Source organism: Macrobrachium rosenbergii, chromosome 13, assembly GCF_040412425.1.
Source record: "Macrobrachium rosenbergii isolate ZJJX-2024 chromosome 13, ASM4041242v1, whole genome shotgun sequence".
NCBI lineage: Eukaryota > Metazoa > Arthropoda > Malacostraca > Decapoda > Palaemonidae > Macrobrachium > Macrobrachium rosenbergii.
The window spans coordinates 34,235,602-34,263,207 of NC_089753.1; the positions used below are offsets into that span (position 1 = coordinate 34,235,602).

Genomic DNA, 27,606 nt, shown 5'->3' on the forward strand with positions numbered 1-27,606 from the left:
TAAATTTATTAAAAATCATAAAACAGTGAAAAGACTAAAAGTTCACAATTACAAAAGTATACTTAAAGGCTTAGACCAACGACCAATCTACAGTTCAGAGACAGGAAGACTGAATGACGAAAGGAAAAACAAAAGGAGACACGTTATAAGATGCAGTTGGAATTGGAGGAGGTTTGGGTATTCATTTGGGGAACTAGCCGTTTAATGAACAACCTCTCCAGAATAGGTAGTTTGTGAGGGTTTTATATTTGTCCTATGATGCAAATACCATCCCTTTCGAAACAAAACCGTCACGAGTTTATCAATTGCTTTCAATAAACGACCGACTTCACGTGACTGAAATGTTAAAGCGAGGGTTAAAATAAATTATCTAAAAATGGAACAAGGATATCCAAAAAAAATAGAACAAGTTGTTAACTAAAATGACAGCAGATCATGGAAACAAAGTACAAGCACGAGATTGAATTCGCATTACAACCTAATTAAAAGCTAGACCTACGTAGTTTCAGTGCATATGCTATTGATGACCTGTAACTTTGAGAACCAAATTAAAGAAAATTCGTTTTGCATTAGCTTTCTCACCCACACTGAATAGAGAGAGAGAGAGAGAGAGATCGCTTAGAAACCTGTTTCAAAATCAGCCTTCGTTGCGCGCGCCAAGAAGAAGAAGAAGAACTTCGAAAGTTTGAAACTTGTTTTGTTCAAAGGTTGCTGCGTCGACCTAAAGTTTTAAGAAGGATTTTTAAGTTTATGTGAAGAAACGCCTAGTTGACGCTCATAGGTAGGTATGTAACAGTTTCTGTCTCGTTTTTGGACCAGATATAAAGAGACATTTGTGAGTCGACATAAAAGCTCAAGCTTAGCTTAGCGAACGTTGAATTGTCCGAGGCCCAGGCTAGCCTGTCACGTATTCCTCAGGCTATGATAACACGGCCAGTAGGTTAGCCCATCCTTTCCCATTATCAGGCTAACCTAGCAGCCTAGCTACTGTTAGTCTAGATAGGCTAGGTTCGGAAAACTCGGAGCTGTGAAGAGCTAAGCTATATATACTAAATTGCACCTAATGTGGTGCACTGTAGGCATTACTTAAGGTTCCTTGCAACGTGCCTTCGGTCCCCAGCGGCAATTCTTTCATTTTACTGTACCTCCTTCGTATTCCCTTCCTTCCATCTTACTTTCCACTCTTTCCTAACAATTATTTCGTCGTGCAACTGCTTTGAGGTTTTCCTCCTGTCATACCTTTCAAACCTTTTACTGCCAATTTCCATTTCAGCGCTGAATGACCTCACAGGTCCCAGTGCATGGCCTCTGGCCTAAATTCTATGTTCAGATCAATTCAATGTACTGAACAGGGCAGAGCTAGCTAAGTATTAGCTCTGCGTCGGGTATTACCTTGGAAATTGATGTTTTCAATGGTATTTTTGTTTATTAAGAATTTACTGTTATTCTTTGTTTCTCGACTATAATTAACCAGTAATTAACCTTAGAACTGATTATATTTTTGCTATCGCGCATGCGCTGTGTTATAGGGGAACTTTTAGTAATAAGTAGTTTCCTTCACCCGGGGGTTCGGGGCACCTCTGCCCCCCAGTTAATTAAGACAGCCTAGGTTAGGCCAGGTTAGGTAGGGTACATTAGGTTAATATGGTTCCTTTTATGATAAGATTTCCTTAGCCATTCCCTTCTTGAACGTATGGCTCCCGAATGTCTCATATTCGCGGAACTGTTCCATATACAGTTTGTGCAGAGCTAATACTTAGAAATGCCCTAAACAGACTCCATGATTAGCGTAGCCTAGGCTACTTTGATAGGCTAGGCCTATTCAGTAAAACTGAAGACTACTACCGCGACTCTCTGTTTTAGTGGTTAAATTACAGTGTATCTCTGCACGGACTGCCATGTTGTTGTTACGGAATGGTTCTGTGCATGCGCAAGTCATTAGGGAGCGATGTGTTCAACAAGGGATTGGCTAAGGAAACCTATTCTAAAAGGAACTTTAACTTAACGTACCTTAACCTAACCTAACCTAACCTAGGAGTCCGTGTTAATTAGTCAGGGGGTGGAGGAACCCCCTAGTGAAGGGAACTCCACTTTTTACCAAAAGCTCTCCTATAACATTGCACTTGCGCAGTACCATTCCAAGATGGCCAGCACACAACTTTTGAGGTTAATTACAGTTGACAGAAAAAATTATGGTAAGTTCTTGAGCAACCAAAATACTATAGGAAAAATCAATTTCCAAAGTAATACCCTATGCGGAGCTCTTGCTTAGTTCTACCCCAAATACTACTAGCGCGTCCCTCCATTATGAAACCACCAGTTTACATGTAAAACAGGTTTTGTGTTTAGTACTAGGTCTAAAGGGAAGAATGTGAAAACATAAAGACAATAAACATCATAAACATAAGCAAAAGAAAAAATCATAAACAAAATGCCTAAATATGCCAGATCAGCGTTTAGCAGGAACCAGTATGCGGCAGTAGTCTTAAGTTTCACCAGAGATGCTAAGAGGCTACTAGCCTAGATCTGCTGTTGAAATGAATCTAGCATAGGGCTGTTGGTTCAAAAAACTCAGCTTTAGCTAAGAAATTAAAATTTCTCCCAAGTTTTTTATTTTTATGTAATTTTTGGTAATAATTCAGAATCTGCTAGTTGTGCAGTCAGCAAACCAGTTTGTTCATACAGGAATACAGAATCAAAGCCTTTGGGTTGGAGTACTCTGCAGCATGAACTGAAATTGGTCATTGAACTTGGTAATAGGATAGGTAACTGGTGGTTAGTGGGGGAGTGGTGGAGTTTCCCTCTCTTGCCTACCATCACAAAGCAACATTATTTTTTAATTGCAGTTACTGAAAATTTTTTGGTTCTACCCAAACTACTAAACAATTTCTTAAAGGCTATTCAGCCCATAATTTTTGTTATTTTTTCCATTTGGTTTCCAGATATAAACACTCATGAATTCCTTGTCACTGTTTGACTCAGAGTCAGAGGAGATGGAGTGGAGTGAGAGGTAGAGGACTCTTGAGGAGTGTGGGTGGAAGGTTAAGGAGATTTCAGTGGCTGAGATGATGCTTTCATCCTGATGTTTGAATAAATATCTTGCTAGAATTTCTTGATACTGATGAACATATTCATTATGTAGTCATGGAGCTGCATAACATCATGAATTTGACAGTTGACTTTGATTCACTGGAGATATCCAATTTCTGAATGCCATGAAGCACTGTGAAATTCTAATTTGTGCTAAACTTTAAAGCAGTTGGGAAGTCTGTTGAAACTTTATAGAACATCACCAGTTGCAATGCCTTTAACATGAATAACAGTTCCATTAAGCTTTTGGTAGCAGCAGGAATCCTTTGATGCAAAATAATGGCAGAATAGTGCATATCAATAGCCTAATTCTTATTTTGCACCTTGATATATGAATGAATTTGGTGGAAAACCTTCAGATCACTTGACTGGACCATAAATGACCAAATGGAAACTTTTATGGCAACACTAAAACCTCAGCTTAGTGACACAAGGAATAATAGTCATCCATGAGATTTCATTAGGGAAGTTACTGCATCTCCTGTCTCAGTACATTATATATATATTTGCCTATAAATGTACTCAAGGAATGTTGCTATTTTAGTTCTTATCTTTTGCAGTATTATGAACTGTAGTTGTAATTTTGCGATACAAAATACAAAAAATATTAGAACATTTGTTACTCATTAAATCGGCCGATAATTTTACGTGCTTCTCAGAAAAGAGGTCCTACTCAGGGTTGGAAATATTCACTGTCAGCGTAGTGTGGATAGGCAGTACAGAAAATTAAAAAAAAAAAATTTTTATATATATGATGAAGATTTGTATTTATAACTCTTTCCATTGATGTGCTTTTTTTTTTTCAATTGTTAAAGTTTACTCTGTCATATGGTTCTGTTAATGTATGTTTAGGTTGGCCTGTGAGGGTTAGTAATTATGCAATTTCTTCATTAACCACACAATAGATAGCTTAGGAACTGCAATTTACTTCCATAAAAAGTTAGTCATGACAAAGTAACTATGAACATCTATTAAATTCCACCTTAAAAGCAGTAATTCCTTCACATTAGTTATTAATTACTGGCCTACATTCCAGTTTGGGAATACAGTTGCTGTATAGTAGGTAGTGCTATGCTACATATTAGTCAGCGTCATATTTGGGAATACAGTTGCTATATAGTAGGTAGTGCTATGCTATATATTAGTCAGCCAATAGATATGAGTAGGTTTTTCCTAAATCATAGTGAAACATGTACATGGAACTTTTCAGTATTTATGACTAAATGTTTCTCCTTTATTGTAGACCAACCTGACTGAGATATATTTGATGATCTCTGTAGCATTGATCATGTTTCATTATTTGATAGCAAGTTTACAGAGCAGCCCAACTCTACATTTCCCACTTAAATTTCTAGGGATAATTTGAAATTTTATCAGTTGCACAGAAGGGAGATTTACCCACATAATGCATAAGAGAGCACAGTGAAACTAGTAAATTCATGTCATTCCCAACATCGCAGACAAGGTTGTCCCTCGTTCCGTATCATCCTTTTGTACATAAGTTTCTTGATGGTGTAACACATTTCCAGTAAAAAGACAGTTTGACACTAAACTTAAGATGTAAGAAGCTACAGGGTAAACAGTTAATGCAAGTACAGCATTGCAAAAAATGGTCAGTTTGTTACTACACATACACTTAAACCAACATAAAATGTCATCACAAGTGATGCTTGCAAGGTTTACATAAAGTGTTACTTGACCATATTACTGATATTTTGTAGTTAATTAATTGTAAGCATTGAGAGGAGTGATGTGACCATATTTAGAATAATCCATCCTCGTATAATGTATTTTTAAATTGTTTTGATACAGACCTGTGCTATATACTGTATATTTCATTTTGTTATTTCAGTTTGCTTTGTTACATGTATTGTATTAATCTTACAGGTGATGGATAATCCTGGCCATAGTTTATTTGTTGGTGGGAGTATACACTTGGATAGCATTAGACCACCTGACCCTGATGATGATGAAGAAGATGAAGAGGAGAAACGGCAGAGAGAGGCAGAAATACAAGGGATGTTGGCAAATGCTTTCGATGACCTTGAGGAGGACGATTCTTTTGCCAATACGCACAGCCGGTATTCAGCTGTGTCTAACCGGTCACATGGTTATGGAAATAGCCACCCCGACACTCCAAGACCAATGCATCCTTTGCAGTATGCAAATGATTACCCAGGAAATGCAGCTGAGAGAGAAGTCATTAATGACGAGAGCGGTGCCATGAATAATTGCTCCGCTCAGAGTCATGATGGAGAGTCACATCCTTCTGATAGCCGTAGCCAGACTCCTTGGAGTGATGAAAGTAATGACCATTCCAATAGGTTCAAGTCCCTCTCATACCAAGAAACTGCGAGAGATTCATTTCTTTATACAAATGGAGAGGATGGATCCAGTAACCAGAGGCACCTTTTTCTTGGACAAACAAGAGAAAATGACACTGAAACGTCTTTGTATAATGCCCAGAATTTGAAATCTGCTGAAAAGTACAAATCTATCGTTAACATAGATGGAGATAATAGTGTTAGTCATTCAGAGGAATTTCGGATTGCAGAAGGTTCTTATGAACAGTTAAAACTTTTATATGAGGCCAGAGGTAGAGAACTGGACAATTTAACAGCTGAATTATCCAAAGTAAAATCTGATAAGCTCCGCGAGGTTAGAATTTTGCAGCACCAGCTTAGTCTTGCAACAGCAGAATGTGAAACTAAAAAATCAAACTTTAACCACTGCCAGATTCTCTTGTCAGAAAAAGAGGAAATGGTAAGGAAACTAAAACTTGAAGTTGTTGATTTGGAGAAGAAAAACCAGGAGATAGATAGTGTGAACAAGAAGATAAAGATAGAACTCGAAGTAGCAGAATCAGTTGTGTCAAGTCTTGAATGCCAAGTATCCCAGCTGAGGGCTGCTGATTGTTTATCAAAAAATCAGCAGTTGCATGAGGACTTTGTGAAGAAACTGAGACAGGGGAATCAAGAAGAAAGAGACATGTTGATGAATAAGATACAGTCTGTGCAGAAAGAATCGGATGCTCATCAGCAAGAAAATCGGACATTGCGTGATGAGTTGAAGTCTATGCGTAAAATCCACGATGATCTTCTTGTGGAAAAAACAGAAACTACCACAAGGCTTACAGTAACCATACGAACTCTGCAGAAGCAGTATGAAGATCTTTTACAGTCTCATGATAGTCACAAGATAATTGACCTTCAGTTGAGGAATAAAAGCTTAGAGTCAGAGAAACACCAACTTGGAGAAAGGGTTAAGACGTTGGAAGCTGAACTGGAAAAAGCAAAGGAAGAAATCAAAGGGTATGATTCTGCAATCATGATAGGATTGTTTAGTGATGCCATGCCAGGTGTAGAAGATTCCATGTCCATTCTGGGAATCAAGAAAACTTTGAATTATGATGACACTACAAGAGAGGAGCCAAAGAAGTTGCCCAAGGAACCGTTAAATGAAGCACAGCTGATACTGAAGATTAAAGATGAACTGAAGAGGAGTTTGGCTGCCAACAAAACAAAAAGGGATGCCATTGCTCGTTTGCAGGAGGATGTTCGAGAAAAGCAAAATCAGCTTAGAAAAGTACAGAGTGATCTTAAATCTTCACAAACAGAAACAAAGGAATTGAAGGAAGAGTTACTAAAACTGAAATTAAAAGAATCTGAGTCTCAGCTGGGTAGAAATCAGAAGGAAAGCAGTGATGTTGATCTAAAAATTGCTAAAACAGAAAATATTTCTTTAAAACAAGAGCTTATAACATTGTATGTTGCCTTTGGAGATATGAAGAATCAAGCTGTAGAATTCAGTAATTTTGTTGTTTCTTTCAACGCAAAATGTGATGGTAATCGTGTACAAGTTCCTGACAACTTTACTGGTTACTGCAATAAATTATTAAAGACAGCTGAAAAGTATGTGGACTTAATAACAAATTTTGAGCAGCACCAAAAAGTTATTTCAGATCTCCGTGAAAAGGTTTTGAAGTTGCAAGAGGAGTCTGGAGTTTGGGAACAGAGAATCCATGCCATTGAGGTCAAAGTCACAGCTTCTTTAAAGATGATAAAAACAGCATTGGTTGATGAAAGCAAGGCTAGCGAATATACCCACGCCCTTCACATCCTTCAGAAACTACTTGAGGAAATAAAGCAACAGGTTGAAATCATGACAGAAAATTCTTTTGGTATTCAAGGAAAAAATACCTATTTGGAGGATAAGCTAAGAACAGTTGAATTGGAGGTTGAGAAGCAAAGGCAGGAAATGGCTCGTTTGACCGAAGAGAAAGAGTCCCTTAGAGAGGAAATGACTGCTTTGAGCAAAAAGAAAGATGAGGAAAAGGCCTTGGCTTTGCAGAGTTGTCAGGATACCTATTTAAAGTTCCATGAAGATGCAGTGAAGGAGCTAGAGGTCAGATTTAATGCTGAATATGAAAATACTGGTGCAAAACTCAAACAGGAAATTAGTAGGCTAGCAGAAGAATTAAGTAACGTAAAAGGACTTTATCTAAATGTGTGTGAGGAAAGAAATGAATTGGAAGAGCAGTTGAAGAAGCAGAGTGGTAGTGTCAATAATATCTCTGTTAGTGAAGGAACTAATGCAGCAGGCCAGGGAAAACCATTAGGATTGTCAAGTTCCCATTCTGTGGAGGACATCAGACTTTACAAAAAAAGGATAGAGGGTTTGGAGAGAGAGTTAGAAAATGTGAGAATCAAGCATGAGGAAGATATTAAAAGGTTTGTTGCAGAAAAAAAGCGACTAGGGGAGCTTCATGAGATGAAAACCAGTGATAAAGAAATGATTAGCGAAACGTCTTCAAAGGAAAAGGAGTTGAAGGAAAAGTGCTCAGTGCTAGAAAATGCCAATAGCATTCTGAAAGAAAAAATAAAACATTGGGAAGATGTTAGTCCTGTTTTAAATTCGAACTCTGCTGCGGGGGAAAATGCTTTGCTGGGAGGGCATGAAAAATGCCAGGAGCTGCTGAGAATGCAGAGGTCACGATTTGATGCTGAACGGGAAGAATTGCAATCTCAGTTTCAGAAAGAATTGGGTGACTTGAAAGACAGACTTAAGGTGTCAAATGAACTAAGGGCCAAAGAAGTGGAAGCTGTGAACTTCCACAAGGATGCTTTGCAGGAACAAGAAAAAATTCTGAAATCACTTAGAGATGATTTAGCTACAGAGAGAGAAGGAGCGAAAATTAGAGATCAGGAAAGTGAACAAGAAGTTCGAAAACTAACGGACATGATAATGAATTTGGAAAGCGAAGCGAGAGAGCAGCAAGAAGAGTTTAACGAGACAAAAGCTAAACTTCAGAAAGAACTTCAGAATCGCATTAGTGATGAGCATTTTATGAAACAGAAAATCAAATTACTGGAAGAAGAAGCTGCATCATCAAAAACTGTGTCAGCCAAGTATAAATCCTTAAGGAGAATATTTAAGGAATATCATGAAGCATCGCAACATCAAAGAGAATTTCAGAAATGTGAAATAAGTAGACTCGATAATGAATTTGAAACAGTCAATAAAACTTGGGTAAAGCGAGTAGAGGATTACGTCGAAGAAGTAAAGAAAAGGTTTTCCGCTTCTTTGGAAAGCGCGATAAGTGTGCTGAAGAAATGTGAACATGTAGACGAGAGAATTTATCGTACACGTTTGGAACTGGAGGAGGTTTTAAAGAGTTATGTGAACTTCTCTGTGAAGTGGTTTTGATACTATGCCAAATTTATTTATAAATGTATGTATATAGATTATCAGGTTTTAAAATGATTGTGATGAAAGACAGATTTTTTAATGTGTGCAATATTGTAAAATAAGTCGGCTATTACTAAAGCTTTCAAAGACAGTACAAATATTTAGTGCCAAAACTTATCATTTAGTGCTTCATAAGTGCCTTGAGAAGCTATGTTAAACCTTTCAAGAAGATGAAGAAGAAATTTTTATACTTACCAGCCTAGATTTACAACAAAGTTAAATACAGTAACTTGAAGATGGTAGCCTAATAACTTAAAGATGGTTGACCTTAAGGAATTTGTTTCAAATTTGTCCGATTGGGTAAGTTAGCTTAGTTAAATGTTATCAGTTGTAATTCAGGCCTTAAGTTAAATAGGCCGCTAGTTTACTATGGTATACTGTATATTGAAGTGATAAACCTGTATTTTACTTCCTTACCGTATGATTCATCGGAAGGACATAAATGATTATGGTTATGATAATGGGCCTTTTGTCATTTCCCTAACTTTTCATTTACATTACAATCTATCACACTACCATTTTCATTATTTCATTAGAAATTATTGTTTTAAATGCATTATCCTTTGTTCAAGAATAATAACAGCAAATATTTTTTTGGTGGGCTTTCCCAGGAAGTGTTTGCCATGTGAAATATTGTATGAGAGTTTATAAACCAAAGAGTGATTATTCAGCTAGTGATTGGATGATTATTTAACAAATGGCTGATCTGATTATTCACTTAATAAGTGCATGGGGAGTGAATTGATGTATAATTGTTCATCAAAAAAATTTGCCCCTGTTTTCATGAAATTAATATACAGTATGCTAGTCAGAAAGAAATTTTGTATTAATATTTGTGCAGTGATGCAGTTTCCCTATTTTTACTAATATTGTCCTGTTTTGAGATGAGGTTGCTGGTCTCCATTACCACTGAAAAATTAACAAATGCTATATTGTGGTTGTTGTAATTTTGACAAAAATTGTTGTGCTTTATGTGGTAAGAGAAAATACTGATTTCAAACCTAGTTTTCATAATCCATTCCTGTGGTAAGAGTTCTCTCTTGTCTCAAAAAAAAAAAATTAGTTGATGTATTTCCATGTTTTTAGGTATGGCAGTCAGCACTGTTCAGGATTTGTCATCACTTGAAGATGCCTTCCACCAGAAGATGTCAGCATTACAGGTAATACTTAAGAAAAATCATTGTTAGATCTGAGTTTCCCCTGGTATAGCGTGTGTGTAAAGTTTAAGAGGCCACAGGTTGCAGTGATTAAAGACTTTTTCTGTGTTGTAGAAGAAAACTGATAATCATCTCTTGCAGATTATGAGTGACATACGTGGACACTGGGGTGGAGATACGGTAGATGAGTTCGAGGCACTAAAGAAGGAGCTTCAGTTCATGCAACAAGAGGTTTCCTTGCAGAAAAAAGTAATTGCACAAGGTAGAAGTGATATAAAAGCTGCATTCTCTCTATTAGAACAAATTCAGCAGCTCTCTTCTATTGTATCTCATATGCAAGAGAATTTACCGGAACACTTACCCCAAGCTGGTAAAAATCAGTCTGGTGTCTCGGGAAATAATAAGAGTGATAAGGAAAAAGATACATGTGCTGGCAAGAGTAACTCTCAAGAAAAGGTAAGTTGAAAGATCAGATGTGTTTATGGTGTATCTTATATAATTTGTTTATATTTTCATTTTGAGTTTTGTTTTCTGGAAAAGCAATAGCTGAAGTAAAAGGTTTACACTGCATTATACACAGATGGTTCCAAATCTTCATCAGGCATGGGATCTGTAGCCATACTACCTCAATTTCTAATTTTCGGTGACTAAAGTGCTATAGAAACACTTCAAAACTGTAATCCAAAAAATATCCTTGCTTGGATACCGTTAAAATCTGCATGTAGGTGAGTGTGAAGGACCTGAGTTGGTTCTGGGTTCTCTCCAAGCCCCAATGTGTGGGCATGATAGTGCTTGTGCTTGCTCTACTGTGGCATCTGCTAGACTGGCTTTTGGTGATCACAGGGAGGAGAGACAACCAAGGTTTGGAACTTTATTTTATTTTGGGTCATCTTGGGTTCTTGGCTTGTTAGTCAGTATAATTGGCACTGATTGTACACCATGTTCTTGTGAGCGATCACAGGGCCAGGCTGGCATGCCATCCTTTCTCTTGGGAGAGGATCCTCCATGTACTTATGAAGGTATGAATGGAGCATTGCTTTGCTTCTTTAGAACCCAGTAGGTTAAGTCGGAACAACACTCCATGACTTTGGGGAAACTTTGCTGGCATCCCATATGAACCCGACCATGTCAATTGAGCTCACACTTGGGTGCACTTTTGAAGTGAGGCAGACATTCAGATTTTTGTGGTCACAGTCAGCTTTTGGTGTTTTGGACCAGGTGAATAGTCTGATCTCTGGGTGAAAAGGTTCTCTGTTGTCTAGCATATCTAGTAGGCTCCTTCCCCTTCTTTGACAAGCCAGAGATTATACTTATCCCAGAACCCCGAGACAACTACCCAGTAGTTGGATTCAGCAGTGCGCTGACTGACAAATGACCTCCTCCTGGAGAGATTCCAATAGGAGGGTATGTTTTAGTCAGCAGAGACAGGATCCAAGGAGTTAGTTGCCAGGCAGCATTGTGGCTCAACTCTAATTGAACACACATGCTAACTTCACTGTTACTTGTATCTCATCCCTGGATAGTAAAGTGAAGTTCAGGTTACTGGTGTTGGAAGGAAAGATGATGACTTTCCTCTCATTAGAATGCCACTCTATGGACAGATTTTGTCTTGTGAAAGACATGACAGGGTGTCCTCTCCCTTCCTGAGACAAGTTGAGAGTAGACATTTGATTCAGAGCTGTAGGGGGAGGACAAAAGGGATGGGAAGGTTCCTTGCCTCACTTTCATGGAGGAGAGGCACCTCCCAACATGGGAAACAGAAGACATGGCTGCAGTTTCTTTCACTGATTCACAAGGTTTGAAGGAGACCACATGGTGGATCTGAGTCATGGCCATCAGTACATAACTTTTCCACTGCCACCTCTAACTTATCAAAAGGGTAAGTTAGAGGTGACGGTGGAAAAGATATGTACTGATGGCCATGACTTTGATCCACCATGTGGTTTCCTCAAACCTTGTGAAGTAGTGAAGGAAACTGCAGCCATATCTTCTGTTCTCAGTGTTGGGAGGTGTCTCCCCTACATGAAAGTGAGGCAAGGAACCCAGACTTTTTCTTTTAGAAAAGGCAACGAACCTTCCCATCCCTTTTGTCCTCCCCTTACAGCTCTGGATATACAGTAGCCACTGTTATAGGGGATAACTGTCATGCCAGTGGTCAATATGGGAGAGACAAGGGATGGAGCCGTGAGTACTTTGGGACAGCTGCAGAATACCTTTCAAGGCCTAATCAACACACACACACCCCATCTCATGTTCCAGTAATCTTCTGTCTTCTGCTTCAGGAACTGAAATCTCTGACCCAGGTGGTAGAGGTGAAGAGGATATTGGAAAAGAATGTGTTATAAATTGACGGCTTTTATGGTCCCCTCTTCCTTGTGGAGCAGGCAACTGGCAGCTAAGCATTGTTCATCAATCTCTCCTTGGAATGAGTGTATCCTCCTCAGACTAGGTTCAAGTTGGAAACAGCAATATCCTTGCTGGATTCCTTCTGAGATTGTTACTTCATGCTTTTGGTGTAGTTAAACTTGATGGTTGATATTATGAAAAAAAATTATTGTTGAATAGATGATTAGAAATGCCAATGGTAAGTTGAAAGAGAAGCTTGTCTCGGAAAAAAGAAAGTGTCATGCAACAACATTGTATGCAATGAGAGTTTCCTGGGGAGTCCAGTTACTAAAAGGCATCATAAATAAACCAGATGAACAAATATATTGTACTGTATTGTTGAAAACAATCAAATTTTATCTTACTAATGCCATAACTTCAAAAAGTCATATGAATCACAGGATCAAATTTTTTTTCTCTGGACTACCTTCATAACCTCAGAATTAGCTGCACTTCATAATATATGTATTCTTTTACAGCCGTTATGCAAATGTATAATTTATCGTTATAGTGCTGATTGGCCTCCTAGAATTGTCCATTTAGCCTAATTCTGAACTCTTATGCTTGAGGACTAAATTATTCACTCTTTGAGAGAAAAATATTTTATACTCTTCATCATGAGATAAAACAGAAGAGCAAAATTAATGTATTTTCCTTGTATAATTTACATCAACAACGATTGGTAGACTCTGTAATATTGATAGTTAGTGAGAAGTTGAATTGAAACGTAACGATGAAAAATTTCATATAGTATAAAAAAATTTAACTATATGCCTTCAATAAATGCTTACGAATATAATTAAAGAACAACAAAATGAAAAGATAAGCTAATAGATCCCTTTAACATATTAAAGAAAAACGTTAGTAAATTGTTTATTCCATATTTCCAACAAAAGTGGTCACTCCAGCCAGTTTCACAAAAGCATTGACAACTCCATTCACTTATGTCGTCGTCATTCACCATTCATTCTAGGCCTATTTGACTCCTGTTAAACCGTTTATTTGTAAAAAAAAAAATATTCTCAATTTCCTTATGTGATATATCTGAATTCTCCTTCATATCAATAAAAATATTCTATGTCAGTTCGAGGTGTTTTTATATTAAAAAGAAAATTGGCAGTGTTTAAGATTTTTTAGTTAACCATGCGTCCAAACTGAATTACTCAACATTTGGTATTGCAGGTGTGCGAACTGAACATTTTATTTCAGTGCATTCTACCGCCCTTCAGTCAGGCGAACTGTATTTAGTTTAAGTAAGGAAGTTACAAATTACTGTATAATATTTTTATAATATAATTATATTCACTAACTTAAAATAACACTAACATTCTTTTAAGAGATGGATGTTTAACTCTTTTAAGAGAAGGATCTTTAAACAGATGACAGTCTGATAACATCAGATATGCCAAACTCTCCCCATTTACGTTCTTTGCATAAAATAACATTCTTCAAACAGATGATACTCTGATAGCATGGTTGGTAAGCCTGTTCAAATCTAAACATAACAAAATATTTCATAATGATTCAGGCAAAATGTTTTCCTTTGGTTTTATTTTTTAATTGCTGCAATTGAATCTGTTTTTCATATTATGAAAGATTTTTCTCAAAATAGTTAATATATGGAATATAAAAATGAAATATGATCCTAACAATGTATTTCTCAGTGATGCAATATATTATAGTGTGATTGTACAGTACTTTTAAGTTACAAAACTTACATTTTCGTCACTATGATATATGATTTATTGTAATATTTTTCTTTTTTATATTTTAGGCCCCAATGAAGGGAAATTCTGGAAAATCAAAGCATATACCGTCCATCCAGTATATCACAGTAGAGGAGTTTGATGGGGTGTCCAAGTAAGTAAATCAAATACCATACACATAGGTATGAAAGGATAGTTTATGTATAATATTATGGTGGCTAAAAATAATGTTGTGACAAAGGCTGGCAAATTTTGCAGAATGTTATAGATGATGTTAAAATCACGAACAGAATAGATGTCGTTGCTTTTAAATGGAAATTGTATTTGCCATTACTTTGCATATTTTTTGAAACATTTTCTGCAAATTGTTTGTTATTATTAATAATGAATTATGGCTATTTGGGCATCTACAAAGGGTGTCCATGTTCATTAAAGTATTGTTTTGTGGTCAGCCTGTTAATATGTTTAGACACTTAAAGGTAAATGCAGAAGTTAGATTTGAACTTGACTTTAAGGATATAATGAAGGCATTTTGTGTATCATCAGCAACTTCATGTCAGTAGTAGTGCATGCCATGTACTGTATGCATGAATGTCTACGTACAAGAACATGAAAATTAAAATACTACCACTAACCAGAAAAGCTGAGTGGTAGCACACAATGAAAGTTCAGTACTCTGCATTACACATTCGTTTGACTCATTATTTACAATTTCTGTTGATAGTTCTGGCTGAACACTTTTTTTTTTTTTTTTTTTATCTAGACCATTAGGTCTTCATTCCACATATCTTTTTTTTTTCCATCATCTAGACCATTAGGTCTTCATTCCACATATCCATCTTCTCAGTGTGCACATATATTGGCACTTTTGCAATTTAATGCAGTTGCTTACATATACCTGTTCACTCTAAAAAAAGGTGTTCATGGGCATAGTGCAAGTAGGTGAGGGATTAATGGGTAGTACTAAAACCACTGCTGGAAGACCTGTGTGTATCATGTTTCATACTGAAAAGGGAATTCTTGTAAATTCTCAGTTACGCATTATTCATCGTCCTTAGTCGAGATAACTTACAAAAATAAATTATTGTGGAACCCTACCACTTAGCCCATAAAATGCCATAGTACAGTAAACAATAGCCCCTTTTTATACAGTAGACACATAGCATAGTTATTTATGCATAATAACCATAATTATGTTTGCAAAAGAGGATAAAGGGGAAAGCATGTGGTGTCACTTAATATTTCAGTGAATGCTATTTTCATATCAATATAATGTACATTGCTAAGGACATTGCTTACTATCTGCAGTAAAAATTTATAATTGAAAACAATTGAATATTTAAGTGTCATATAACAATGCAGAGTATGCAAGTCTTTGATAGTTTTTACAATTTTATATTTAGTTACACCTTTTTCACATTTTTTAGCAATTTGGGAAACTTTTTTCATGTTTGTAATATTTGGGTTCAAGTTTGGGACTTGTTTTGCCATTTTTTGTATTGCAATAAGTATAACTATATATTCCTCATATTTGCAGCTTTTTTGTTTTTTCTTAGAAATAAGTTTTTGTCATCAAACGTAGGTTACTTTGTGTCGTAACATCTTGTCTTCAAGGTCCAAAGCATACATGAATTTTAACCAAATTCGTGTATGCTGTGCATCCAATATCTATTTTCATTTTTTCATAGAATTTCTTAAGAGTTTATAAAATGGTGATCCAGTTTATCATTGTTCATTCAAGTGAAGTTTTTGAAGTTTTTAGTGCAAAAAGCAAGACTTCATGTGTCTGTATGTTTAATAACTTTTAATAGATTTCATATATTAGATATATTAAGTATCCTTTGAAACCCAGGTACATTAAAGGGCGTCTGCTCTATGAACAAATCAACAATGCTGTGGATGAAGTGAACAAGGCAATTGAAACTAAGTATTCACTCATGACACGCCCAAGAGCCAAGCTGTCTGAGTTTGATATGAAAATTGTGACTGCATGTAAACTCCAAGAAAATAAAGAAACTAAAGGTTGGTGTTTTCAGTTTTTGAAATTTTTGAAGCTTCATTTCAACAAATTGTCAATATGAAGATATGTAAAAAATTGCTTCTCAGTTTTCATTTCCTTCTCTTTACATGTAACACTCAGTGAATGAGTCACACAGGTCACTGAACTAAAAACTCAGTTAAGCCTATTAAAGATTATCTTTGTATGTATGATATACTTTTTTCCTATTTTTGACCTCTTCAGAACCATTGGATCAGTTTCACAGTTTCAGATTCGTATAACTGGAAGTCATACCCCATACCAAGGGGAGATAGGCGAGAAATGTGAAATTAGGGTGGGTTGCGTAATAATTTTCTGGAGAACTACTTTGCCAGAAATGGCAAAACTTACACAAAAACTTCATAATTTAGTGAAGATTCAAGCTTTTACAAACCATGCCTCATGGGGGTTTCTCAGTGTAGGTTACCTTTTATGGGACGGAAATTTTGCTATGGCTCTTGGAAGTGGAAGCACAGGATCAGAATGTTGTGGAGCAAGTCACTTGATAAGAATTTGAAACCTGTTAAACCTTTTGAATAACTAATAATATCTCTATTAAAACAATGGTTTCTCTCCATGAATCTTGTATATTAGAAAAGGGGGCTGAACTCTTGAGCTTCAGTGTTTCCCATGTGACATGATCCAAAAAATTTTTACTGGAGATGATTGGCTAAGTCCAATTATCATATTTTCTGGTCCAATTTTGCTTTACCATGATCCTGTCATTTGTGGCTTTTCCAGAAAAAGGCTGCTTGCCAGCTTGACAATTTTTACAGGGTTGCCATGATTCTCCAAACCTTTGGTTCCTATGTGAGTTCCTCTCCCTTTGGGGAATGTAAGTACACCAGAGTGGTTGGAGATTGTTCTGATCTCATTTCTTGCTTGCGCAGGCAACCAGTTGATAATTTCTCTTGGTGGCACTTGGTATTTCTCCTGAGGTGTAAGTCTCCAAACTTGAAAGACAAACTGTTGTATTCTAGTAGGAACAAATGAATTTTTGAATCAGTTGTATTATTCCGTGTTGTACAAAACAGAGCCTGTCATATTGGTTATACCCATGGCTACCACCCTGCTTTGTCTGTGGCTGAATGAAAGAATGGAAAGGCATGCATGTGGAGAGCACGGGCAACCCTCTCCCCCTCCATCTCATCGTTTTAACTACTAGGATTCAGTGGCCATTCCAGCTCACACTGAAGGATACTCCCTGTATGAAAGGCTTTGGTTTGTATACTTAGGGATAGTACAAATTGCTTTAAAATTTTATTTCTTAGAACTCTTTACTTAAAATTAGTCAGTGTTTGTGATCTTTTAAGGACCCAAACATTGTAGATGCAGGTTTCCTAGCAGCTATCTATCTGCCTTTTTCATTTTTATGGACCCAATAGTTGGCAGTAATAGATGAATGGCAACTGAAGATGCAGACACATTGAAAGTGAGCGAGAGAGCAAACAGGTGAGCCAGCAGCAGTAGCTTTACATTGTGTCATGTCAACAGTACTTTGATGATGATATATACTTGTATCAAATATGACCTTTTAATGTGTTTATTTCCACTCATCCGTACAGTTATGTACCAAGGTAATACAAAACAGTAACAATAAAGGGGAGGCTTTAATTAACAGATGTTATAGTTTGTTGAACATAAGGTGTGTCATGAAAGCACATTTCAGGTATTCTAGCATCTTACAGCTGCCCACGTTTATGCCATGCCAAGTGGCAATAATTTTTGTGTGTACAATTTAAGCTATAAATTGTTCATTACACTGATGATACACAAGCAAAAACTTGACTGGTTCATTTTTATAACGAGTTTAGGCAAATTTGCAATGCTACTTTGTGAGAATAAATTAATGTTGTTGTCTCCTTAGTCAAAAGTTAGTGGCAAAATACTGAAAGATGCTGGAAACCTGAAACCTGCTTGTGTGCAGCCTTGCAGGGATAAATGGTGTGTGACTAAACTTCATAAACACGAGCTAAGGGAAGATGCACCCTGTATATGCAAGTCATAGAATCTTCTTTGCCTTAGGTCTATGTCCGAGATTATAGTACAAAATGCTGTATGCAATGTCATGCTTTGTTAAAGTATCTTTTAAGCCTATTGTTTTAGTATCTTAGATTTGTTCATTTTGTATATAGTACAGAAGCACCATATGAAGATATATTTCTCAAAGTCCATGTATTCTCTGCATAATAGGCATGTACATATTCTATTTATCATAGGCCCAATCTAAGTTTTAAGGGTACAGTACTTTATAGATTAGAAAATTTTCATTAGATAAATCTCTTTGACGTTAAGTATCTTAGTGTATCAGGGATTTTATTGATCTTTTGATTATAAGAAGTCAACTTCTTTGCACCAAGTTTGAGATCATTCTTTAAAATTACTTTTATTTACCAGGTTTTTACTTTGTCGTCGACAATGACATCAAGAGGTGGAGTAATATGAAGCTTGATCCAGCAGGAAGGTCTATGCTAACTGTGCTGCGCACGCTGAAACGTCTCAGAGAGATTAGGGGTCCAGGAAGTCTTATACGCTATGCCGTGTCATGATCGTGCTTTTGTAACAATTGATTCCCTGGTAATTGTCATGTTTGTTTTGTGACAATTGATTCCCTGTTAATTGTCGTGTTTGTTAATATTTGGCTTGCCACATATAAGTAGCATTCGACTTGGTGTGGGCACAAGTTTGCATTTTTGATATACATTACCATATTTGAATATACACTTCCTTTTAAAGTGAAGGGGAGGCCTCCCAGAGACTATACCCGCAACACTGTACTGTAGGCTAATTTTACCCCAGATGGTCTGTACTACCTAGCCCAATGACTTAAATGTTAAATGGTACCAGAAGTTTATAAGTACTTAATGAATACTTTGACTGGCAAATTAATATAAAAACATTATATATACAATAGTTTCATTTAGCTTACAGAAAGAAATCTTGTGGGGACACTGAAAATCTTAGCTTACCACATAAACATGTTTACAGGGAAATTAGAGGGCCAGGTAATTGTGAACTAAATAGGTCATTTGGAATCAACTTTAGCTTTTCAATGTTAATACAGTATTGTATAGTTTGGTAAATGCCAGTTAATATGGCAATATTTTCTGGTATACATGTAAGATATTTAAGCCTGTAGTTAAAATCATGTAAATGTATTTTATGACTACAGTATTACTTAAAATTTTAAGTTTTCACTTATATAGAAGTGACAATATTTGCTAAAGCAGAAAGGTTACTAACACAAACCAATGGAGAAAAAAACAAGAATTTATTTCTTGGTAACCATTAAGGGCCTGAAAAGCTCTTTATTTACATATAAACATCTGAAGATAAATGACAAACAATATTAAATAAAGCTTCTGGTCCTCCAGTCTCCAAACACTGCATTCACACTTGTCAGAAAACTGATCAACTTAAATGAAAAGTGTGCAGTTCCTGCTTGAAAATCACTCGAGATTTCAGGACTCACTTCAATTTCTGGAACAACACATTCGTTAGCTGGAAAAAAAAAAAAAATGGAGGTCAAGAGCATTAGCACAGCTCAAATCCTATCTTATTTATAAATTTCTTCCCCAATTACAGGCCCTACTTTTCCATCTACAAGTGAAATAGCCAAGACCAAGATCAGCCCAAGAACCAAGATGGAAAATTCTTCCTGCTGCATCACAACTTGAAATGGAATAACACTTTCATTAAAATCTTTTGCCTGGCCTGATCAAATAATCTCATCAGTTAGATCTGTAGACTGTCTACTGCCTATTTAATGTTAGGATGATAAAAAAATAAAACTTGAATATAATTCACAGACTCTTTCTACATATCCACTTGACTAACACTGTGCTAACCCAAACAATGGCTTTACAATACCAAAGTTTTTCACAAAACCTAACAATCATGAATGGCATTATTCCATACAAAACTAGTCTCCTGTCACAAAAGCCTGAAATATAAAGGTCTCTCTGCACATCCCAACTAGCTTCATAGTTCAGTAAGGCCCCATTCTTCCATGCCAATCCCCATCAAGAGGCAAGTGTCCAATGTAACTTTAATCAGTAACCAAGCATAAATGTTCATTATAAATGCATCATCAGCTGACATCTACATCGTGTCCAAAGTACAGATAATCTAAGATTGCCAGAGGACATGAATCAAATAATCTGAGATTGCCAGAGGACATGAATCAAAGTTAAGTTTAATGTACCTTATGACTACTGTTAACAGCAATGGACTAGACTAGTATATAACTGAAATATTCTAAACAAGTACAACTGTTACAAGCAATGAACTTCCAGACTGAACCAAGCCTGTGGAATGTTACAGAAAACAGTGCCAGTAATATATACTATGCTCAGAATATGCTCACACACGTTCCTTGACTAATACAGAGATTGAAACTTGATCATTCAAGATCTCGTAACTCAGTTATCATAAATTTAACTCATTTTTTAAACTATAAAACATAAAAATTGTGAATATTTGGGGTCCAAGTAGTGGTGCCAAGTCTTATTTGAGCTCTGAATCACCACCACATACATTCACATTACCTGTGAGAAATCAACAAGCACTTACAAAGTTGTGTGTAAAGCTGATGTTTAAATTTACTTGACTGCCCACTGAGTTCGTCAAGTCTTAAATAATTACCTACTGTCAACAAGAAAGCTAACAGAAATAAATTCATGGGATGTAAGCAATAAACTAAACTTCTATACCTTCACTAAACCAATAAAAATAATTAAACTCTTAAAAAAACTTACACAATGATCGATGCAATGCAAGTAGTCAAACAATTCTTCACTGCAGGTTTCCTCTGTTCTTGTGCGTGATGATACTCTGTCATTGCATGCACTGTATTTTTCACCTAGTTCTGTGCAGTGTTTGGTACTTCCACATTCTTCCTTCAGTGAATCTAAAGGATCCTGAAATGAATGGAAAATATATAAAAATGAAAAATATAGAAAAAAAAATAGTATTAATAGATATTTCAGTTCTGGCAACATTCAATCTACCATTCTGCCAGTATTTAACTTTTAATTTTTACAGGACTAAAATAAAATAACTAAAACTGAGAACAAAAAATAATTTTTTAAAAGTAATTTGTATATCATCTTGGCATATCATCAACAACTCATTTTGTAGAAATATTCATCACTGCAAACTGGAATTGGCCAATTCAACTTGGTAACAAGGTAGTTAACTTAGGAACTAAGCTGGGTGGTTGAGGTGGAATTATGATTAAAGGCTCCAGTTTATATACCAAGAACATTAGCTTACAGAAGGCTCCACCCATGCAAAAAAAAAAGACCTGAGGTGAATACCTGAGCCATTTCTTGGCAAAATTACTTATATGCCATCAAATATGGTACTATTTTATATCCATTAACATGAAATGGCTTTTTATACGTTTTGAGTTGAGTTATATGGCTGGCAGTGTAGTTGCTCTGTTTTGGTTCAACTGTAGGCTACAGGTCAAGTCACCTGAGAACAGCTACTAAAAATACCTTAGGAAAGCCATTATAATTACAAAATGCCAAGTTACATTGTATAACTGGTCCAAGGCACTAGTTTTTTACTCTATTATATGAAGAAATTAAAGAGCCTGAAACATTATATAAAAGAACTTTTCTTACCTGCAAGTCTTCTTCCTCCTCCTCCTCTTCTGCCTCCTGAAAACAGAGAGTGGTAGAATATTAATATTTATAATTCATACTATACCAAAAAAACCCTACTAGTTGCAAATTTCATTACAGTATACACAACAAAATAGCCAAGATATAAAGTAGTTTATAACAACTGTTAGTAATTTATAAATATGAAATTTTGGTGTCGTTACTAGATGCTATGATACTAAAATAAAAGAAAAAAAATACAATTGAAAGTCCTAATGTCCTGAAAGGAAATTACTTTAGATGCTAGATAAAGGGATCATTTGGCAATACCAAATACCCAAAAGCAAACAGTTTGACTTGAGTGTTCTAACTGTTTGGTTTCATAAGTGGCACCCAAAAAAACCAAAAGATCTAACATTCCATTCTTAAAGGTCTGATGTATCTCAAAACAATTTTAGATTTGTTTGTTCTATCTCAGGAGAAACAATATTTGCTCTACTATGTTCAATTGATTTAACAATTATAAAAAGACTATATGGCAGACAACATGAGAATCTAAGGAACAGCTGGCGAAGATATTTAAAGGGAGGACTGAAATTCAACGAGGCAAAATAAAATTTTCAGGTAATTATTTCCAAAACCCCACCTCATTTTATGTGGAAGCACTCCTAAGCATGAGTGGGAATCAATCTGTGAAACTTTCTAACAAGGTATTTAACTGATGGCGGGCAGGTGAGAAGGAAGCAAGCCTCATTTGGCTACCACCGCCAAGCACTTTTTCCTTCACCATCTGGGGCTAAGTTGGGTGGTCAGGATATAAAAAAATAAGTCAATGGAGTTGTTTACCTGTGGCATGAGTTACTTCTAAGAGGTGGTTTCAAGGCTATTATCTATCTAGCAGCTACTGCTCATGTATGGGTTTCTTACACCTGCCTATGAGGATTGCCTTTCCAGGCCACTGACCTTTCTGTAGCTACTATGCATGCCTGGGTTTTGCAGTCACTACAATGTTGTTTTTTATTTCATTGTGAGGTGAATGCTGTGGAAATTGTAAAATTTACACTGAACATAAATCCCTTCTACACTTTTTATCAACAGAGTATTAATACCAAATATATGTGCCCTACATGCAAATGTATTGTGATGTTGAATGGAAAATACAGATTCTGTTGTGATAAAATTACTCATGACTTTCAAAGTAATGCAGTCCCATCTAGATTACATATCTGGCTTTGATGGCAAGTGATTTGGAAAATCACACTTAAGTTTAGACAAAATTCTGGAACTGCTGGTGGTTCAACACTGGCTGACTTGCTCAGGATGAAGCTGCCAAACCTGTTTGCATGTTGAACCACACCATTATTGACTGGTACAGTTTTCAGAGGGAAAGCTGTGTTACACAACATACAAAGTACCAGTACTTAAATCTGTGGGGCAGGAAAACTACTTAAGTTTGACAAAGCAACATTTGGAAATAAGGTATAAAAGATGACAGGAAATATAAGGAGTGTGGGTGTCACTGTTTCCAACGGGATTCAAAATTACCTTTTCTGATCCCCGTGCAGACCAAAAAACATGTAACTAGCTTAAAACGTATCTGCAAGTGGATTTCCTGGCACAAAAATTAGTGACTACATTCATGAAAACGTAAACCATTCTCAAAATTTTGTGGACTCCATGACTGGGGCACCTAAACAAAATACTGAATGTTGCTGTTGGGGTCCTGGAGGCAACATTCTGAGATACGATTGTGAAAAAGTGTTCGACAAGTATTCTCCATCCCCCTTTTTCAGAAGAAAAACTGGCCAGGTTTCATGTTTTTACAGGAGGTATTGCTACCCTATACCCACCTATATCCCGTATCAAAGTAAGTATCAGTGAGTTTAGGTTAAGGGAAAGGTAGGTTAGCATGCATCTCCATTAAAAAGAGAGGTGAGGGTGGGGGGCCAACGGGTGCAAAAGCCCTCCACACCAGGGCAGGGTAAAATGCCTTACGTCACGTTAGGTCAAAGGAGGTTTGGCTAGGACGCATCACTGTTGAAATTTGAGTTTGATTTCCTATTAAGCTGGCTATAAATTCACCAAAATGACAGATTTTGGATGTTTTTGGTCAGCGAATAAACTGCAATTTTACCCAAATATTTAGTATTTCATTTCTTCATTAGACAAAATACATGCATGCCCAGTAAATTTTTATTTTAATACCAAGCCAACTCACATGAGGACAGTACCAACCCAACAGGTATGAATGTTGAAACAGACAGCAAATATCTTGTCAACATTAAATTTAAGTTTGTGATAGATTTTAGTATGCTTTTTGTATTTATTAAGAAGACTTAAGAAAAAAATTTCCAAAAGTCATTATGAACTGCCAATAAATTAAAATAATGCCATATATAGAGGATCCTAAACCTAACAAGTTCAGATCGTTTTAGCCGTAAGTCATTTAGGCCGTAAGCATGTTTACGTGCAAAATGAGCGCCGTGTTAGTACCCTTGGCCAGGTAATGGTATGGTGTCCAAGGTTACATTTGGTTAAAGTAAGTCTGGTTAGGTTACAGGTAAAACTACACATCAGCTCAGCATGACTATTACCTTGGAAATTGATTTTTACTTTACTTTTAGCACTGCTGATGGAGGAGGTATTGTTTATTGTAGGTCAATTATTAACTTCATTTCTACCCAAAATGGTTGGGGATCCTTTGGGAATGTGGGGTTTTGGGTGGGGGAAAAGGGCTGGGAGAAAGACCGGACCGCCTCGTCGTTCTTAAAGAATAGTTCCGCACATGCGCCAGTCATTAGGGAGCCGTATGTTCAAGAAGAGAATGGCAAAGAAAACCTATTATAAAAGGAACTATACTAACCTAACATACCCTACTCTAACCTAACCTGGCAGGCTGTTACTTAGCCGGATGATAGGTTAATTACAGTCGACCGCCAAATAATAAGAGTAAATTCTTGATAAGCAACCAAAATACTATGGGAAAATTCAATTTCCAAAGTAAGACCCAATGCAGGGCTGTTCCCTAGCTATACCAGGTCATATCTCCTCTGAAAAGTCTCTAAGGCCTACGGTAACCCAGAACCCTTACTCTGCATTAGCTCCTCCAAAGATGCTATAGTGCCTGGCTAACCACGGCGCTCAGGCTATTGTAGTATTGAGTAAAAATGTGCCAGTATTTTGAAATATTAGCTCCGCCGCAGTGTATGGAACAGTTCCGCGAATACGAGACATTAGGGAGCCATATTTTCAAGAAGGGATCGTCTAAAGAAATCTATTATAAAGGGAACCATACTAACCTAACATACCCTAACCTAGTAGGCCGTGTTACTTGGCTGGGGGGCTCCATCCCCTGGAACCCTGGTGAAGGAAACACACTTTTTACCAAAAGTTCCCCTATAACACTGCGCATGCGTGATAGCATTCCAGGATGGCCAGCATATAAAAACATAATCATTTCTGAGGTTGGCAGATCTAAATAGTAGCTCTACGGCGGCAATTTCCTTCTGACTTAACTTTTTCTACAGTTTTTTGGCTGCTAATTAGAAATACCCTGAGGTTAATTACAGTCGACCGACAAAAAATAACGGTAAATTCATGATAGCTTAAACAACCAAAATAATATAGGGAAAGTCAATTTTAAAGGACGTACCCGACGCGGAGCTAACGCTTGGTTCAGCCAATGCTACCAAGGCTATTTCTGAAGTGGATGAGTAGCAATGAAAAGAATTTGCTTGTCCCTACGACCTGCATAATAACTATGGCAAGATAGGTAATGCAGGCCGGAAAAGGGTCGTCCTCCGTGTACCTAGCTAGGTCTCCCGTGGGTGTGAAATTTGGTGGGCCTAAATATGTACTTGTACGGGTCTAATCGGTCCCCCAAATACTAATGTGAATAAAGGGGAGAGTAATGAAAACCACTACAACTGTAAAATGCAAATAAACGAAACGAAGCCGCTGCGAAACGCAATGCGAAATCAGCTGGGTCTGACCGAGTCATGGACCCCACCAATGACGAAATCAGCCGACAGGTTCGAAAAATTCGCTGACCTAATTTCTCTGGCTATTTCACACCTCTGCCTTAAAAGTGATATATCTCACTAACTACCACATCACCGAACATCTTAATTGACACTGGTACGACTTCTCACCTCCTCCTCGGGGTCGTCGTTAATAATTGCAATATCGTCCAAAGCCATGATAACGTTCCTCTCCTCTCCGGTTGCCAGAAAGATCAAGTCTGCTGACGGGTCCACCTTACGGACTGCGTAGCCTCAGATGTTATTCAATAATGTCTCTTCTTTTAAAATTAACTTGATGAATTAAAAACATGCAAATTTATTCACAATTAAATTACATTAGCATGAAATAAAGTTATACTTACTATTATTTTTATCTTAAAGTGTTTCAATAATGATTTATTTTTAATCGTGCATATTCTGTAGGGTGGAACCAGCAATGGTTTCATTGATTAATAGTTTCTTTACCAGTGTTCCCCCTATTTCGTATTTTATTTTTTTTTTTATTTCACCAAAGATATTATAGGTTGGCTGTCGAAAGCTGATATCAGGTCTAAATTTATAGTAAACAAAAATTCAATTTGGGATCTATCATCTCATCTCTCTCTCTCTCTCTCTCTCTCTCTCTCTCTCTCTCTGCCCCAAAGGTTCTTTGGTACTGTTATTCGAACTTCAAGTCCGTCATATTAAAATGAACGGACGATATGCGGTGATATGCGTCACATAGATCTTTCTGCTATTTATTAACCGATTATTACAAAATCCAAAAACATTTGCCGAAGATTTAAGGTTCATAGTGACGAATATATTATACGAATCTCTCATGTCTTCCTTTCTCTCTCGATCTTACAGGAATAACAGGATGCTTATAGGAGTAAGAACCTGTGCTGGCACAATGTCACCTGATCTACCGACAAAAAATTCTCTCCCGTGACGTGTTCTAAGACATGTACCCAAAGGGTACGATCGAAACTGTTGTTGGCACAGTTCAACATGTCACAGTCCTTTCCTTTTGCTCTGGGGAAACAAACAAGCTGCGTCCTCACTTTCTTAATAAAAACCAAGTGTACTGTATCCTCCCTCGCAAAATCAGAGTAAAGTACTGATGTTCATCAACCAGATTTTTTCGTCCACTCTTTAATACAACACAAAGAATTTCAGGAAACGAGCTATATTTAATCAAATAAATACGTAAATATGTAAAACAGAATGTCTGCATAAGTATACTGTAATCAAATCGGGAGGCAAACAATAATAATTGCAAAATTTAGTGTTATTTAATTTTTTTCCTATCTTAAACACTTGCATATAACCTATAAAACAAGAAAAAAAATTGTGAATAATTTTATCTGGTGTGTAACTACCTCTATCCTGGTGATTACCTTTTAGGGCGTTTGTCTGATGTTAGCAGGGTTACGTTAAAACTACAGAACGAATTTTCATTATCTAAAAAAGGACTGTAATATGATTATCGTATTATTTACAAACGAATATTTTCCTAACCATGACATTTTCACTAAAGTTACTTCAGATCCGATGTGAGCGACTGGATTCTGAAGATACAAATATATTGATCAGATATTTTACGTTTAACAAACACTTGGCCCTAAAAACCTGTTCCTCTATCAAAAACAAGCTGTTCTTTCCTTATGAATCCTTCTACCATGTCTTACTTTCTCAATCTTATTCCTGTAACTGAATCGGACACTTCCCTTCAAGGGTGCCCTGAAGGTGCTGCCTAGCCTTGGGGCCCTTTGGGCCCCATCCTTGAGGTGCTTGAGCCCTCTCTAGGCCCACTTCCCTAGCCTGGCAGGATACCAGCCTTCCTCCGAGGAAGCAGCCTCTGGGTCAGAC

At 36.7% G+C, this 27,606-nt stretch overlaps 3 protein-coding genes across 3 annotated transcripts; 2 read left to right on the forward strand and 1 right to left on the reverse strand.

Annotated features, from left to right (window-relative positions):
* Positions 1-649: 649 nt before the first annotated feature.
* Positions 650-9,129, forward strand: LOC136845145 (centrosomal protein of 152 kDa-like). Its single transcript, XM_067115090.1, has 2 exons — positions 650-781; positions 4,978-9,129. The coding sequence occupies exon 2, from the start codon at positions 4,981-4,983 to the stop codon at positions 8,794-8,796; it is 3,816 nt and encodes a 1,271-aa protein (XP_066971191.1). The 5' UTR covers positions 650-781; positions 4,978-4,980; the 3' UTR covers positions 8,797-9,129.
* On the forward strand, positions 665-19,926 carry LOC136845146 (spindle and kinetochore-associated protein 1-like). Its single transcript, XM_067115091.1, has 7 exons — positions 665-785; positions 9,925-9,998; positions 10,137-10,451; positions 14,155-14,240; positions 15,939-16,108; positions 18,522-18,701; positions 19,710-19,926. The coding sequence occupies exons 2-6, from the start codon at positions 9,927-9,929 to the stop codon at positions 18,671-18,673; spliced, it is 795 nt and encodes a 264-aa protein (XP_066971192.1). The 5' UTR covers positions 665-785; positions 9,925-9,926; the 3' UTR covers positions 18,674-18,701; positions 19,710-19,926.
* Positions 19,377-26,004, reverse strand: LOC136845147 (cytochrome b-c1 complex subunit 6, mitochondrial-like). Its single transcript, XM_067115092.1, has 4 exons — positions 25,885-26,004; positions 21,755-21,790; positions 20,882-21,043; positions 19,377-19,625 (listed from the first exon to the last, which is right to left on the reverse strand). Exons 1-4 carry the CDS (start codon positions 25,930-25,932, stop codon positions 19,593-19,595), a joined length of 279 nt encoding a protein of 92 aa, XP_066971193.1. The 5' UTR covers positions 25,933-26,004; the 3' UTR covers positions 19,377-19,592.
* Between the last annotated feature and the right edge of the window lie 1,602 nt (positions 26,005-27,606).

What these genes read in the sequence shown, in the direction of transcription:
- LOC136845146 (XM_067115091.1), top strand. Translation starts at nt 9,927, where the DNA reads ATGGCAGTCAGCACTGTTCAGGATTTGTCATCACTTGAAGATGCCTTC. An exon ending in AGAGTAACTCTCAAGAAAAG is followed by an intron (nt 10,452 to 14,154) that starts GTAAGTTGAAAG and finishes TTTATATTTTAG; the next exon opens with GCCCCAATGAAGGGAAATTC. An exon ending in AGAAAATAAAGAAACTAAAG is followed by an intron (nt 16,109 to 18,521) that starts GTTGGTGTTTTC and finishes TTTATTTACCAG; the next exon opens with GTTTTTACTTTGTCGTCGAC.
- LOC136845145 (XM_067115090.1), top strand. Translation starts at nt 4,981, where the DNA reads ATGGATAATCCTGGCCATAGTTTATTTGTTGGTGGGAGTATACACTTG.
- LOC136845147 (XM_067115092.1), bottom strand. Translation starts at nt 25,932, where the DNA reads ATGGCTTTGGACGATATTGCAATTATTAACGACGACCCCGAGGAGGAG. An exon ending in AGGAGGAAGAAGACTTGCAG is followed by an intron (nt 21,044 to 21,754) that starts GTAAGAAAAGTT and finishes CATTCATTTCAG; the next exon opens with GATCCTTTAGATTCACTGAA. An exon ending in TGCATTGCATCGATCATTGT is followed by an intron (nt 19,626 to 20,881) that starts GTAAGTTTTTTT and finishes TTTTTTTTCCAG; the next exon opens with CTAACGAATGTGTTGTTCCA.